Genomic DNA, 16,316 nt, shown 5'->3' on the forward strand with positions numbered 1-16,316 from the left:
GAGAATATTAGGCGTGCGCGAATACAGGATTCGTATTTGCACACGCATGTGCAGCACGTCCTTACATTTTACGCTAACACACGTGTGCAGGGCTTATAAAAAATTAAAAACTTGCTCACAGCACATGCGTGTGCCGTTTGGTAAAAAGCACAGGCACACGTGTGTACTTTATGTTTATTTACATACATATATAAAGCACACGCACATGTTTTGCGTAGAGAAACTCATTCACTTCGAAATCTAACTCAAATCTTAAAATAATTTTTTTTAATATGTTTTCCACTAATGCACACACGTGTGTATCAGCGATGAGTGCAAGGTTCCTGGAGTGTGCGTGAGCAGAGCATGTGTGTGCAAATACGAACCTTGATTTTAGGTTGGCCAAATTTAGTTATTATAGTTCCATACGCTTGTGAAAGCTCCAAAAAGCTTACACAATTTTCTTGTCATTTTCAAACGAATTTCATGCATAGTATTTTGTAGAGTGAAAGCTTTTAGATCATTATACACTTGCGGCTGTTAATAAAAGTGCGAATTTTTGATTCTAAGCAATTTTCATTAAAAAAAATAATTTTGTTTGCTAGTATTCATTCCAAAGTGATTCCGAATGAACTAAACTAATGTACAAATAATTAAATGATGTTTAATGCGCACTGCCTTATCGACTAGCAGTTCAACTACTAAACTAAATAGTTTTGCAATACATTTCAATAATTTATAAGCGCTAGTATATAGATATATGTATGTAGGTATATATAAAATTGTATGTAAAAGTGCAAAAAGGAAATGTTTTTAATTCATTGAAAACCCAAACAAAGTTAAAGAGACTAGCAGTGCTACTTAAAGCTGCATAGCTTTTACATGTACGATTCCACAGTGTCGTAAGCCTTTTGTTAATTCCTTGTATTTAAATCGTTTAATTTCCATCACCGCCCAATGCCAAACTGATGCTACTGCCCGCCGCCGATACAGAACGATCAGCATTAGGCGGCGTTATTTTTTCCAGTTTAAGTATTAGTGCCGTTATCACACAAGCGCCCGCCTCCTTTGTGAACCAGGTCATATCCTTGAGTGACGCGCTCGACGTTGAGCCGCCACTGCCAATGCCCGCGCCACCGCCACTACTACTACTCTGCCCGAGCGTTATGCCGCTGCTAGACTCGTGCGGGTGCAGCAAGTCTACGGATGAACGCCGCTCTAGTAAGCTAAGCGCTGTTGCTGCCGCGCCAGACGAAGCAGTCGCCACCGCGGTAACATTCATTTTACTGCTGTTCGTCAGGCAGAGCGACTGTCGGCGCACATACACTTCGAAAGCGGTGCCGATGCGGTACGAATGTGAGTTTGCATTGTATTTGTGTTGGGTATTCATTGAAATAATACCAGCAGCGTTCGGTGAGAAGTGCAGTTCAAGTCGCGTGCCAGGCTCATCCTTCTGATTGCTGGTGCTAGTGTGCGATTCACAGCTCGACTCTAGCGGTAGCGGCTGACCATGGTCGAGGATGGCGCGTATTTTGTCAACGCGCGTCATATAGTACAGCGGCAGCCATTCGCCAGTATCGAGGGAGTGTTGTACAGCTGCTGAGTTAACAGTTTGCTGATTCAACTTGAAATATACCCAACCGTGCAACTTTTCCGAGCCAAAAGCATTGCAGTGCGAGCAGAAGCAAACAGGGTCGGTCAACGGTTGAAAGAATGATTGCGGTAACACGAGCGATGCGCGAAACTGTTGCACTAATTTTAAATATTCGCAATCCTTGCGTTCAATGGAGGGTATCGACTGTAGTGAATCGAATTGTGTGGACGATGAAGTGGACAGCAGACTAAAATGTTGCGATAGAGGTTGATTTAGTTGCTGATAACGTAAGCGTAACAAGTCATGTTGCTGTTGCAACAATAACAAATGCTCCAAGTCGTCATTATTCTCCAGATCGTCATCATCGACGTCATCGTCATCATCATCATCATCAACGTCGACATCGTCTTCCTCATCTGCGCGCTCCCCAACAGTGTTTTCCAGTATATTAACATCTGCGTCGGTGGCATCCAAGGTTGCAGCTGAGGCCATTGCGCTGGCAGTTAAATTGCTATCTGTTTCTACCGCGCGCTCATTCGACGTCATATTATTCGGCAGTGTACCTCCAGTAGCTGCCGCGGTCGTCGCCGAATTGCTCGAATTAGCGTTTGCGGCATGTATACCAACACTGCTGACTAGCTGCTCTAGAGCATCCAAGTTATTAGATGACCGCTGATCGAGCAAATTTTCTTTGGAACTGCAGCCACGCAGCTCGGTTTGCAAAGACACTCCGCCGACAGCGCCAGCCTCCTCGAAGGCATCGTAGTCCTTGTTCGTGTCGTGGACGTATGAAGCGGTTGAATTAGCAGCTGCAGCGATGTTATTGTGCACGGCGGCATTTGTTGTGGCCGACGTCGAGGCGGCAACAGCATCACCTCTGACGGAATTGGCAGAGGCATTCATGGCGTTTTGAAAACGTTGCGTACTCTGACTCCGTTGAATATTGAGATTGGTATTGTGCTGCAATTGCAACGATTCGCGTAAACAGCTGGCGAGAGAAGGATAGAATTTTTATTATGAAGGTAATTTTATTTTCCATGTACGCACCATGATGTGTTGGCTGCACTTGATTCCACAGCGCGATTTTGCTCCAAAGTACGATTTTTAATTGAAATATTCAGCATCAAGTTCTCCGAAACACTTTCCATCACCGAGCGATTCCTGTTTAAATACATCAATAGGAGAATTTAGCCATCAACATTTATTTTAGTTAATTTTCAGCCTTACATGGCCGCACTGCTGGTGCCCGCGGCTACACCGCCCACTGCTCCACCACTCGTCTGCATTGCCTGCTGTTGCTGTTGAGACAGCTGTTCCGTTTCCTTCTCATGCACCTCCAAATCGGCTTTCTCACACTGAGGCACGCCACCATCCTGCTCATGCAGGTTGTCATACTCCAAAGCCGCAGCCTCCTCAATAATCGGTGTACTATTGCGACCCACATCGTTGCTTGTAATCAGCGAAATTTTTTCACATTTGCCATAGAGATCAAAAACGGGATAAACATGGTTCGGCAATCCTGCAGCCAGATCCTCTAAGTTAACAGAACCTACCATGATCACTGCGAGAAGGTATAAAGTGAGAAAAACAATATGAAAATAATACTTAGCAGGCTACATTGCTGCTGCCATATCTCGCACTCACCTAGCATGCCTACATTCGAAAGCGTCATGGTGATCACAGTGCCCGGTTGTATTTGCTCCAGCGCTTCAGCATACTTTGATGCTATCTTCTGGCCATTTATATTGATATAATCATGTGTAGCTACCCAGCACGGTCGTTTGCAATGTAGTATGGAGATCGGTAACTGTGAGACATTTGTAGGTTGCGGACATGCGGCAACAACACCAACACCGATAGTGCCCTTCCATTTCGGATTCACACTATCGACTTTGATCTGTGGTAAAATAAACCTTGTGTAGAAAACCTTTAACAAAGAAAGTAGAACTAAAATAGCTCTTCACTCACACTAATACTCTCGCCCTTGCAGAGCGGCTTGCCCACAAACACCAGTCCCTGATTGTAGGACTGCGTACGCATTGCGGAGCGATGATCGTCCAAGAGGCGCACATGTTTACCATGTAGCTCAGAAAATTCATATGTTTGCATTTCCGAATCGATTGACTCCAACATGGAGTCTTGTTTGTTTAGCGGGTCAACACCGAAATCGAGTGAGTCTTGTAAGCGTAAGCTGCATGGTCGTAACGGTGAAGTGGGGCCTTGTGAGGAAATTACTTGCACAGCCATTGTTGAACCCTGCAGTTCAACGACGACGTAGACATCCTTTAGAAGGGAATTTTTTAAGTAAAGTATAGTATTTGATGCTCCATAAGCGCACATCAGTATTGCTCCATCGATACTTACATTTGGTACATTCTGAAACTGTATATTCATGTCTTCCGAATTAAGCAATATGCGCAGCGTACGCGCCGGCGTCAGCTCCAATGCAATGCGATCACCTACACGCAACCACTCCAAAGAAGCCATTGAACGTTGCAGTAAGGTTGAATTGTGCCGCACTTCATTGCCGGACACATACCAAACATTGGCAGGAATACGTTTAATACTTAACGGTATATTTTTGCGTACATAATCATCGGAGAGATTTAAATCAGTAACGCCAATATTGAGGCAGCCTGCGATGTACACGAGGAAGCTTTAAGAGAAATAATTGGGCGTCAAAAACTAACCAAACTAACCTGCAAATAGTGAATTGTGCGAGATTAGTTTGATTTCAAACGGGGCGCCAACGCTCAGTGGGTGCTCGGAGAACACGACGCAGCGTGAGAGTGCCGCTGATGTGCCCGTAATGCGTGATGCAACTGTCCAACTTTGTGACAATGTTACATTTCCGGATATGCAGGTCCAACGATGTTTCATCTCTGACGTTGCTGGCTGTATAACCGAAGTTGCTTGACAACTTTGCGAATTCTCGCTCGTCGCATAAGGCGCACGTATATCTGGCTGCGCTTGGGTAAGCGTCACTTGCGCGCACTGCCCATACAAATCAATCACTGCCCACACATTTGGCATGCGACACTCGCAAGCAGGTCCCCGATCGACTCCATCTATGAAGAAGTGCACATAATCGCCATTACGCATCACACCAACTCGCGTACCCGCGCCCAAGCTATCCAAATCAATCAGCACATTCGAGCGTATGGTTTTACGATTGTGGAATATCATAGATCCACACAGAATGATCATATCATTGGCGTCCAGATCGGTGGCGTTGGCGGCGAGTTGTATGTCTTCGGGACGTGTGCCAGTCACACCGATCTCTATGTTGCCCGACCAGTGCCGCACCATTGATTCGAGCACTACTTCGAACAGTTCGCGTTGACGAAGTGGCCGATTGCTAAATACTATGGCATCATTGAATTCGGCTAGCGAGTTTGGACGTGAGGCGGTGAGACCGCCGTTGGAGATACCAGCATTTTTGCCTGCCAACGAAAGCAATGCATACACCAAATCTAAAGCTTGTATTCAGCAAATGTACTCACCATGTATGTTATGGAAGCGCAGCGGCGGCTCACTGTACAGCGTAGTATTGGAGATGGTGGAATTTCCCGTATCGGGACTGCCGCATTCTGATGTGTCTATTATGCTAGCCTGCGCCGCCTGGCCGTACAGATCGATAACACCATAGACGCGCTCCGGCACGTTTGTGGCTGCGGGGCCTTGATCAACGCCATTTACCCAGAAATGTAGCGTGCCATCGTCCTTGCGCACGACGCCCACGCGATCGCCCACTTGCAGCCGGTCAAGGTTCTGCCCATACTGCTCGATCACCGTGATACCGTTGTGCATAACGCCATTTCCCGTCATCATCCAGGTGCCTGAGCTAAAAAAAATATAAAATGTCGCTCAAAAAATTGCATCTAGAAGCACAAATTTCAGAGAAATACCTACCGCACGTTGGTCATAGTAAAAGGAAAATCAAGCTCCTCAGCGCTATGCGTTGTCACACCCATCTCTACAGAGCCCGCCCATTTAGTGACTACGCGCTCAAGTCGCACTTGGAACAATTCATTGGGACGTAAGGGGCGGCGAGTTAGCACGACGCCATTGTTAAAGTCATCGGATGCGCTGGAAATATTGGAAAATGTTAAGTTCTTTGCAAAAAAATTTCGACCATTCAAACTTACTTCGGCCGCAACGCGGTGCGTCCACTATGCGTCACCGTGGCATGTGATCCGCAAAGCGGATGGAATGTTAGTCGATCGTCATTACGCTGCGTGGCGGGCGCCGAAAGAGTTGAGTCACCCAAAACTGCCGTGGCAGCAGCCACAGCCGAATTAACTTCACCCTCAGGACTCAACAAACTCAACACAGGTGTCGGGGTGGACGAGTTAGCGGTGATAAGAGCAATTGTAGCCGTAGCATTGTTGATAGCCGTTGCCCCAGTGGTAAGACCCGAAGACGCGGTAAGTATGAGATTATTACGACGCGTTACCAAATTTTGTTGCTCGCGCTCATCACGATCCACAATCGTCACCTTTATGGTCATGCCATACAGATCAATGACACCCCAAAGCGTTTGGGCGACGCGCGTTGCTGCTACGCCCTGATCTTGCCCATTGATGTAGTAATGCAGATTTCCATTGGACTTGCGCATCATACCCACGCGATCACCTGCGGAATACATATGTATGCCTTTACAAATACGCATTTATCAAAATTGGCAAGTGTACTAACCCTCGCGCAGCTCGTCTAAATTGAATTCGCCATATTGGCGTCGTGTCCCCTTGCCATTGGTAAGTATGCCGCAACCCGACATCATTATAGTGCCGCTACGCATGTTAGTCATTGTGGCTGGGAAATGCAGCACTGACGGGTTATGTGTTGTCACACCCACCTCTATCGAGCCCGACCACTTGTCCACCAACTTGTCGATGCGTATCTCGAACAACTCGTTATCCTTGAGTGGCCGGTGTGTCATCACAACGCCATTATTGAACTCATCCAAGGGACGCCGCCGTTCAGCGCAACGGCAATTCGGTGACAGCTTGACTAGTGAGCCACAGCGTGTATGGAAGCGCAATCGATCCATATCGTAGAAGTCGCCAACACTTTGCAGCGTACCGGCGCTATTTGCAATAACAGCAGCGGCAGAAGAGGATAGTGGTAGTGCGGAATGCAGGCCAGTTTGTGAGATCGCGGAAATAGCTGCAGCGCCTGCACTGCCCAAACTGGCCAAAGCGGCGTTTATGTCAGCGTTTGTGCTGATTGTTGAAATAAGGCCACCGGCGCTATTGGCGGTAGTGCACGAGTTGTATGTTGGTGAGGCCGAAGAAACCACCGTCACGTCGACGCACATCGGTACGTCAATATTTTGCACAATTTGCTGACTCTGCTGCGTACAAGATTCGACATAGTCCTATGATAAATATTGGATTTATATTATAGTTCATGTTATAATTTTTAAATTGAGTATTTAATCACTTACCCCCGCACCGCCAACATCGGTGGGGCAGATCGATACCTGCACACAACGCCCATACAAATCAACTAACGCCCACAAAGTTTTGGGCATGTTACGCGCAGCTACGCCTTGGGGCTCACCGTTTACATAGAATACTAATTCATTGTGGGAGGTGCGCATCACGCCTACGCGATCGCGTTCGCCCAAAGTCTCCAAGTCAACTCCATAGAATTCGATAAGACAAACGCCATCTTTGCGTACATCGATTCCAGACATAACCCAAGTGCCATTGCGCATAGCTGTAGCGCAAGAAGGTAATTCCAGCTTTTCTGGCGACTCAGCCGTCACACCGATTTCAATGCTTCCGCCCCATGAGTGATTCTGCGACAATAAAGAAGTTAAGGATCAGGCTTAAGTAGTGTACATACATATGGTAGTTGGGACACCAATACCTTTTTCTCGATCACCACTTCAAAGAGCACATCGTCTATTAGCGGTTCCGCGCTAAATACAAGCGCGTGACTGAAATCTCGCACCGAACGCGCCGCTGTGCGATTGCCATTGGAAAGTGTAATGCGGCGACCACAACGTTGATGGAATGTTTGTAGTGCTTGCAAATTGACGGCATTGGCACCTGCAGAACCGCATGCCCCTGCAACGCCACTGCCAGAACCGCTAATGCTACCTCCACCGCCTGTAGCCATCTACTGCAGAATAGATCACTTGCCTCACAGAAAACTATACTCACTTTTGCAAATTTCCAATTGGGTTTCCAAAACAGAAAAGTGTATAATTCAAAATTTTTGTGGTATTCGGTGTTCTGCACCAATCGATTGCAAATCCACTAATAACTTTTTGACCCCGCCCGTTTCACACAACACCAGCAAAACAAGGCAGCTGGGTGCTAATTTCAGAAAAACAACGTAAATTATTGTAATTTTCGTTTTTATTATAATTGAAAATGTAACTTTTTTGTTTTCCCTAAATTTTCACAAGTGAAAAATTTGTCTACTTTTCTTTATCTTCTATTATTACAGGGGAACGGGGAACGCTTAAAAATCAAAATATTTACGAATGGTGAGCAGTGTAAAAAATGTCAAAATTGTTCCCATCCTGTACTTCGGGTAGTACATTCCAATGATTTCCGGTATTTTTCGGTAGATTTTTTCGATATCGATATTGTTCATCCCGATATATCGCCATATCGATTTTCTGTATTTATACCGATCAGCTGATTTTATTTGACATCATTAAGCTGAAATTAGTCGAGAACGCAGAACGTGTACTTAAACGCAGTCTGNTGGAACGCTAAAAAATCAAAATATTTACGAATGATGAGCAGTGTAAAAAATGTCAAAATAGTTCCCATCCTGTACTTCCGGTAGTACATTCCAATGATTTCCGGTATTTTTCGGTAGATTTTTTCGATATCGATATTGTTCATCCCGATATATCGGCATATCGATTTTCTGTATTTATACCGATCAGCTGATTTTATTTGACATCATTATTCAGGAACCAAAAATCGTAGTCGTTGGTTCATGATCATTATTCCGCATCCAGACATTAGGNCAGGAACCAAAAATCGTAATAAATCAAAAATCGTAGTCGTTGGTTCATGATCATTATTCCGCATCCAGACATTAGGGTGTCCGCACGAATTTGAACAATACCTTGTTCGAGGCTGGTATGAGAAAATGGAGGGGGCGTGGCATTTCGTGGCATTGAAATAAAAAATCATATAACCGTTTATATGATTATTTAATTCGTGCTTAGTCAAACCCACATTATTTTGATACACTTTATAGGTTTTCACCAAATTAAGCAAGTGGCCTGGCACTCTTGCAAAAGAGCAGATTAGCTCAAGCAACGATTGGTGAATACCACTATTCTTAACTCGTATTGAAACTTTTACCCGTGTCACCATAAATCACATTTTGAATGCAAGTTAAGTGTTTCTGAGCCGGGATTAGTAAATTTTTTGCAACTTTGTTTGAAGTAAACCATTTACACAGTTCTACAGAACGAGCGTTAATTACATTTATGCTGAGATTTATTATATAATTAAATGATGAAGCTTTTTCGTGGCTGTTTGAGTCTTTATTTATTTTTTTTAATGTTTATTAATTTCACTAGTTGTAATATATTTACAGAGTTGCATGGGAAGAACACAGTTTGAAAGTGTGTGTGTTCTTTGTGTATAAACACATGTGTATAAANGCAATAAAAAATCACATAACCGCTTGTATGATTCTTTAATTCGTGCTAAGTCAAACCCACATTATTTTGACACACTTTATAGGTTTTCACCAAATTAAGCAAGTGGCCTGGCACTCTTACAAAGGAGCAGATTAGCTCAAGCAATGACTGGTTTTGGTGAATACCACTATTCTTAACTCGTATTGAAACTTTTAAAAGTGTCACATTTTGAATGCGAGTTAAGTGTTTCTGAACTGGGATTAGTAAATTTTTTGCAACTCTGTTTGAAGAAAACCATTTACACAGTTCTACAAAACGAGCGTTAATTACATTTATGCTGAGATTTATTATATAATTAAATGATGAAGCTTTTTCGTGGCTGTTTGAGTCTTTATTTATTTTTTTTTTATGTTTATTAATTTCACTAGTTGTAATATATTTACAGAGTTGCATGGGAAGAGCACAGTTTGAAAGTGTGTGTGTTCTTTGTGTATAAACACATGTGTATAAACACTTGCATTTCAAGCGAACTACTCTGACACGAGTTTATTCGATACGGCGTTTGATGCCATACAAACAATTTAATTCATAATTTTAAGTTGTGAAGTAAAAAGCTTGTAAAAATGGAAAATACCAAGAGAAGAGATGTGTGGAGTGATCGTGAGGTTCACCAAATGCTTTCCATAATAAATGAAAAGCATGGTATTCGCCTGTTGGACAGCAAAACTAAACGAAATAAAAACATATTTGTGGATGTGGCAAATGAACTAAAAAAGAAAAATATTCTGAAGAACGATGTTCAAATTCGCAATAAATTTAAAAGCCTTAAATGCGACTTTTACAAAACACAACGAAGCAACAACATAAGTGACGCAAAGAGGCAAACATCGGAGCACTTTGAATTGCTTAATGAAATTTTTGGTCACCGTCCAGCATTGGAAGCAGAAGAAGGTATTGATGTGGCTGAGATGGATGTCAAAAATATCGACATTGAAACCATTTCGGCGGCTTTCGATGAACAATCCCAAGCCAGCGAGAAAAGCGTAATAATTGAATGCAACGCTACTGCTAAAGAAACTTCTTCCCGCAAAGAAAAAACGCGCAGTTTCAAAAAAACAAGTATGTACATAATGAGATTTATATAATTATGCATTAAAACAATAAGTAGTACGGTTTTTGTTTATTTAAGGGAAGCAAAGCTACCAAAAAGTTGTGGAGTCTTTTGCGAATGACTGGAAAAAGTCTCAGCAGGAGCTTCTCCAAACTCTGATGGAGCAAGATAAAAAATTGGCAGAGGAACAAACAAAAAATCAAGAGGAAATGATGCAAAAAAACTTAACAGCTATGGAGAAAATCTTAGAGAAAGATCGCGAGGAAACAGCAAAAATGCTTCAAGTATTTTTAAACTCAATGCAACCTGTGAACCAAGCAGAACCATATATGTTCCACATATCGGATCCAGAATCTGCCTTCATGGAGCCATCTGCGTCTAATTCACCTCATGTGGTAATTCCCAAATTGTCGCCACAGGGGTGTGATGAGACATTCCCCCCATTATGAATTCATACGATACACAATAAACCCTCTCATTCTAAAAGCATTATCGCTATGTTATTAAATCTGATAGTTATAGCCAGACAATGTTAATCACAATAAAAAGTAAATAAAAAAACAGCCATTCACAATCATCTGCAGGGGGCCTGCAAAACTTTATTTTTAAAGGTAATAGCAAAATTAATTAAAATTTTTAATATTTGTTGAAAAATTTCATCTNACAATCATCTGCAGGAGGCCTGCAAAACTTTATTTTTAAAGTTAATAGCAAAATTAATTAAAATTTTTAATATTTGTTGAAAAATTTCATCTTCGAAGAGGAAAGTTGTTTTTTAAGAAGTTCTTCAAGTTTTCACGTAAAGCCCTTGTTTTTATATTTATTTCAGGAATGCTTTCGATATGAATTGNTTCGAAGAGGAAAGTTGTTTTTTAAGAAGTTCTTCAAGTTTTCACGTAAAGCCCTTGTTTTTATATTTCTTTCAGGAATGCTTTCGATATGAATTGGAGTTTGTGGTTGTGGAAACTGAACTTCGTTCTGCACATTCGGATACCAAGAATCAAGAAAGGGCTGTTTCTCTTTTTCCACAAAGTTATGCAATATCGTACACGCCAAAACAATAAAAGGAACAAATCCTGGATCAACGTCCATTCTTCTCAAGAGACATCGCCACCGACCCTTTAATCTGACAAACCCATTTTCCCCAACTATACGCCCGGAACTGATGTAACAGTTGAATGATTCCTCTTCGGGGTCTAAACTACCAGTGTAAGGTTTCATAAGCCATGAAAGCAGTGGATATGCAGGATTTCCAATTAACATGAAGGGTGTTTGCATTCCATTGACGTCAGAAGCGTAATTTGGAATGAGCTGCGATGAATAATTGAACAATCCCGAGTTTTTGAAAACGTCTTCGTCATGGGTGCCTCCTGGGCTTTTTACACTCACATCTCGGAATCTAACAAATTAAACGGTCATTAAAATGTTTCTAATTACTGTTCTCAACTTACAAGTAGTTATTATCTACTACTGCTTGCATAACTATTGACGACCATCCCTTTGTGTTTACATAATCTTGATACCCATCATTCGGTGGCAGAATCGGAATATGTGTTCCTAAAAAAAGATTTTGTAGTACTGACCTTTTTAAAAATTAACGGTTTTACGATCTATTGAACCCACAATATTGGGTAAATTAGTCAATTTTTCAAAAGCTGAAGCAATATTTTTCGCCTCCTCCAATGCTGGGAAATATAAGAACTCTCTTCGAAGCTGCAGTATTGCTTTAACAACAAGATGAAAGTATTTATGCACTGTGCTTTTATGCACTCCAAATACATCTCCTACAACACGGTACTCGGCGCATGTTGCCAATTTATATAAACATAGGCGACTTGCTTCGGAATTGGCAAGGGTGGTGTCACAAATACCGCCGGACAAGGAAGATAAGGAGCCAACTTCTCACAAAGCAATTGGAAAGAGTTTTTATCCATGCGGTACGATTCATAATAATATTGTGCGTTTCCTTCTTGCTCCAGAAACCACATCGAATTATCATGACGCTCTCTTCGATGTACGCTGCGAAATCTGGGAACATTTATTTGAAAGAATATTTCGGGCAGAGCAGTCTGTAATGCCAAAATGTGTCTTGTTGAATTTTTGCCACTCCTTAAATTATGATAAATTTGTTGTTGATGGATTAAAAATTGCTGGCAAACAAGCATCCTTTTTCTTCTCAGTCGATTAACTAAATGATAACACAACGCTTTAAGTTCCTTACTTTCTTTATTCATTTTTAACAATTATTTGTCCACATAAGTGCCTGTAAATTTTTCGACACGCTTTATATGCAATACACCTCTTGTTTATGTATAAACACACTGACACGAGCTTATTCGATACCAACCCTGCAGCAATTCAGACTCACCCTAGGTTAGCCCTCAGATAGGTCCTATTGTTACCAGCACTAGTCCCTCACAATTCCCCTGCCAATGGTTTCAACTGCCATTTTTAGCATTANTTATTCATTTTTAACAATTATTTGTCCACATAAGTGCCTGTAAATTTTTCGACACGCTTTGTATGCAATACACCTCTTGTCTATGTATAAACACCTGACACGAGTTTATTCGATACCAACCCTGCAGCAATTCAGACTCACCCTAGGTTAGCCCTCAGATAGTCCCTATTGTTACCAGCACTAGTCCCTCACAATTCCCCTGCCAATGGTTTCAACTGCCATTTTTAGCGTGTCATTAGAAAAGGACCGGTCCAATCAACACTGAGCGTAAGATACTACTGGACTAGTCCAATTTTGGAGATTTTTTTCGTTGGAGTAAGATTGCGTTCTACACTTCGCAGATGCTTTTTCATAATTCGGAAACACAAAAAAAAATAAATTTTATAACCATGTTGCTTCGACGGCGTTTGAACCCACACCCTCCTGAAAGCTAACAAATAGTGGCAAGTACCTCTGCACACTGAGCTACAGCTACGCATGTGAATGTGTGTTCAAATGTTCACTTTGTATCAAGGCTACACCAAGCGATTGGGACATTTACAGGGTGGTGTTCTTTAATTTTTTTTATTGAAAGGCAAGACAACACCACCCTGTCACTGCCAAACTGTACTTTTCGTCTATCTCTAGGCCGGATCCTTGGGGACTGGTCGAAGGTTAACATTTTCGATGCAAGCAAATGTCCAATTCTGACTAGTCAAACTTAAGCAGTGAAGTACTAGTCCTTTACGGAAAATTGGCCGCCTTATTGCTGCAGGGAAGATTCAATAATTATTAGGGGTCTGCATCTAAAGTGATAAAGATAAATCGCTTAAATTTATCAGTTCCTTCATGAGCGCATTTTGGTAAATAATTGCAAAAAATTGTTTATTATTTAACTTATGTGGCAAGTTACGTTTCATTATTATCGTCCATTTTGCTAATTTGCTTTTTATGTGTTCGTAGCAAAATCGACCACCTGGCAGTCTATCAGCGTTGAGTTTTGCTGAAATTTATAATTTATATTTGATAAAGCGATAAACTTTAGTTAAATAGTTTTTACCGCTAATTTATCAAAATGATAAACATCGTTTTATTAAGTTTATCAACAGTTTATCACTTTTGATGAAGACCCCTATTGAGTCATGTTTCGATGCCGTGTTTAGTCAAGAATGATAGAATACAAGATTCAAAAGCTGATATTTGTTCATAATTATAACAAAATATCTGGTTCTTACGTTCGCTATCACAAAAATCTTGGAAGTAAAGTAACAATAGTTGCGTTTTTTTACTCATTTCCAGTAAAATCCAGTAAAAGTTTTTACGAATTTTCATGTTTTGGCGTTTTCGTACGCAAAAACTTGCAAAGTAGGGGAAATTGAGAGAGCGAAAAATGACAGCTGAAGTTGCAAGTTTTTACTGGATTTTACTGGATAAATTTTTACTTGTAAGAATTTGCCAGTACGAAAAACAGCTGATCGCATGTTGCTGGATGAAATTTAAACTAATAAGGAAACTGTTTGTGGATTTTTATTGTGGACATTTTCAAAACAAACATATTTAAATATAAAATATATCGTTTTATTGGGAATATGCTGCGAATAAACAACCAATTTATCAGCTGTTCATGAAACTTGCAAATTATTACTGGAAAAGCGTTCGCGTACTTTTTTGCAATTTTTTCTGTGAGAGCGAATTCTTAGAAATAAAGTTACTGGAGAGTTACTGGCAAGTTACTGGATAATTTGTAAAAAAACACAACTAATTTATTAGCGAGTAAAACAGCTGATCAATTTCATCTCTTTTCAATTTATAGAAATAAAGAAGTTGTCCTCAATGTTTATTGAGTTCAAAATAACTTAATAGGGCTATCCTCACGTTTGCTCAGAAAATTGATGTGGGTTTACATTAGTTCTGATCCCGTATTCCTCGGACTAAATGTAGTAAAACTGCCAATAAATTAAATTCACTGAGAGTGAGAGAGTAGGTTTGGACACGTACGAGATCGTAACTATTTATTTCGTATTCCGTTATTATATTTTCAGTCTCATGTTTTTGAATGTTATTAAAATAAAACGGAGTTCACTTGAACTTCCTATGGGAACTAGGACTAAGCAAGATGTTGTAAGAAGAAAGAGATCACAAAATATCTCTTGGTTGCAGTGCATACCTCCTCCTATCTCTATCTCTTCTGAATGTTATTAAAATGCTGATAAGATGTTCCTAAATCTTGCAAGTTTTACAAATTTTTCGTTCGCATACATTTTTGGATGTTTTTCTAATTGAGAAAAAATTATTGGTTCCTCGCAATTAGCTGTTGGATAATTAGCACTGTAAATATTACCGAACAGACTAAGGTATATCGCTAAGCAGGGTTGCCACTGCTGAAAAATAATTACCATCCACTTGAAAAAACTCTTACAAATCTGGAAAATATCTATAGATATTTTGGTATACCAATATCTTTTTTTAGTTATTTTAATAAAAACTACAGCTTTGTTCTATTTTTTAGTTATTTCAATAAAAAGAAAGGTTTTTATTATGGACTTTTTAATTAACTTAAGACATGGGCCCATAGTCATAGTCATACGTTAAAACTTATTCTTGTTAAAATAAAGTTTTAAGTTTAGAATAGATTTTTAAGTAGTGTCAATCATAGAAACAGCTTTTTGTTAAGATGAGAGAGAACAGAGCTATCGGCAATATAAAGAAATATGAGTACCCTAATTAGTTCATCCTGTGTCCGCTGCAGGATTGAGGATTTAGCATTCCGGGAAGTCGTAGGTTCGAATTCCACTGCCAGGAAACATTTTTTTTTTATATCTTTTTTTGTTCTTTTAAATATTATATTATTTTTTAAATTAAAGTTGAACTCCAAAAAAATGTATTAACTTGAAGTAATAATGTGAAATACCATAAACAAAAGGAGATAGTAGAATAAAATTTAATAAAATAAATTAAAATAATGCTTAAAAAAATAAAAAATAATAAAATTAAAAAAAAAATATTGTTTGGAATTGCTAGGATTGAGGACCGAACCTGGGTGCTATTGCGTTTACCACTTCAACAACAAAACAAAACTTAAGGACCTTATTTTACCATTTTAAAATCGCGTTCTCATTTTAAATTTTTTGCCATAAAATGCAGCTAAAATGGTCAATGTTTTTCAAGTAATTTTTTTTTTTTTGTATAAAAATCAATCATTGAAGCGGTCTACATTTAGAAAAACGCCAAAAATTTACGTCTAAATTCCAAACTTTTTATTCTGAGTTTTTAGGACAATTTTGGGTATGCATTTTTAAAACCCATGGAATTTAAAAACAAAAATCCTGTTGATTTTTAAACAATTTTTTGCCGCTGATTTTTTGTGATTTTTTTCATTTAGCAATTGCCATTTATAAAAACTGGCGTTGATTTTTTGTTTTTTTTGCAAACAATCGTAGTGTGTAGCTACATACCTGTCCATTCGTTTTTTCTTATTATTTAAAGAATCATTTAAAATAGTTAGGCAATCATAAGCGCAGGATTTTAGTAAAATGAGTTTTGAATGGAGCACGATACGTTCGCTCAT

General features: G+C 40.1%; 3 protein-coding genes across 3 annotated transcripts; 1 reads left to right on the forward strand and 2 right to left on the reverse strand.

The window, feature by feature from the left end:
• Positions 1-279: 279 nt before the first annotated feature.
• Positions 280-8,069, reverse strand: Neurl4 (neuralized E3 ubiquitin protein ligase 4). The gene is made up of 13 exons (XM_017620706.1): positions 7,451-8,069; positions 7,023-7,379; positions 6,272-6,953; positions 5,722-6,208; positions 5,486-5,662; positions 5,077-5,417; positions 4,273-5,016; positions 3,938-4,209; positions 3,542-3,856; positions 3,218-3,470; positions 2,801-3,134; positions 2,621-2,734; positions 280-2,561 (listed from the first exon to the last, which is right to left on the reverse strand). The coding sequence occupies exons 1-13, from the start codon at positions 7,700-7,702 to the stop codon at positions 917-919; spliced, it is 5,973 nt and encodes a 1,990-aa protein (XP_017476195.1). The 5' UTR covers positions 7,703-8,069; the 3' UTR covers positions 280-916.
• Positions 8,070-9,664: 1,595 nt separating this feature from the next.
• LOC108366347 (uncharacterized) lies at positions 9,665-10,800 on the forward strand. The gene is made up of 2 exons (XM_017620722.1): positions 9,665-10,316; positions 10,387-10,800. The coding sequence occupies exons 1-2, from the start codon at positions 9,821-9,823 to the stop codon at positions 10,755-10,757; spliced, it is 867 nt and encodes a 288-aa protein (XP_017476211.1). The 5' UTR covers positions 9,665-9,820; the 3' UTR covers positions 10,758-10,800.
• Positions 10,801-11,133: 333 nt separating this feature from the next.
• Positions 11,134-12,650, reverse strand: LOC108366345 (putative nuclease HARBI1). The gene is made up of 3 exons (XM_017620719.1): positions 11,916-12,650; positions 11,760-11,865; positions 11,134-11,707 (listed from the first exon to the last, which is right to left on the reverse strand). Exons 2-3 carry the CDS (start codon positions 11,786-11,788, stop codon positions 11,134-11,136), a joined length of 603 nt encoding a protein of 200 aa, XP_017476208.1. The 5' UTR covers positions 11,789-11,865; positions 11,916-12,650.
• Between the last annotated feature and the right edge of the window lie 3,666 nt (positions 12,651-16,316).

This window comes from Rhagoletis zephyria, unplaced genomic scaffold, assembly GCF_001687245.7.
Source record: "Rhagoletis zephyria isolate East Lansing unplaced genomic scaffold, Rhagoletis_zephyria_1.1 Rzeph_scaffold_02237, whole genome shotgun sequence".
Taxonomy (NCBI): domain Eukaryota; kingdom Metazoa; phylum Arthropoda; class Insecta; order Diptera; family Tephritidae; genus Rhagoletis; species Rhagoletis zephyria.

Excerpts from the sequence above, each read along its gene's own strand:
- Neurl4 (XM_017620706.1), bottom strand. The coding sequence starts at position 7,702 with ATGGCTACAGGCGGTGGAGGTAGCATTAGCGGTTCTGGCAGTGGCGTT. Across the intron at positions 7,380-7,450 it reads AAGTGGTGATCGAGAAAAAG|AATCACTCATGGGGCGGAAG; the intron begins GTATTGGTGTCC and ends TTATTGTCGCAG. Across the intron at positions 2,735-2,800 it reads GGCACCAGCAGTGCGGCCAT|GAATCGCTCGGTGATGGAAA; the intron begins GTAAGGCTGAAA and ends GTATTTAAACAG.
- LOC108366347 (XM_017620722.1), top strand. The coding sequence starts at position 9,821 with ATGGAAAATACCAAGAGAAGAGATGTGTGGAGTGATCGTGAGGTTCAC. Across the intron at positions 10,317-10,386 it reads GCGCAGTTTCAAAAAAACAA|GGAAGCAAAGCTACCAAAAA; the intron begins GTATGTACATAA and ends TGTTTATTTAAG.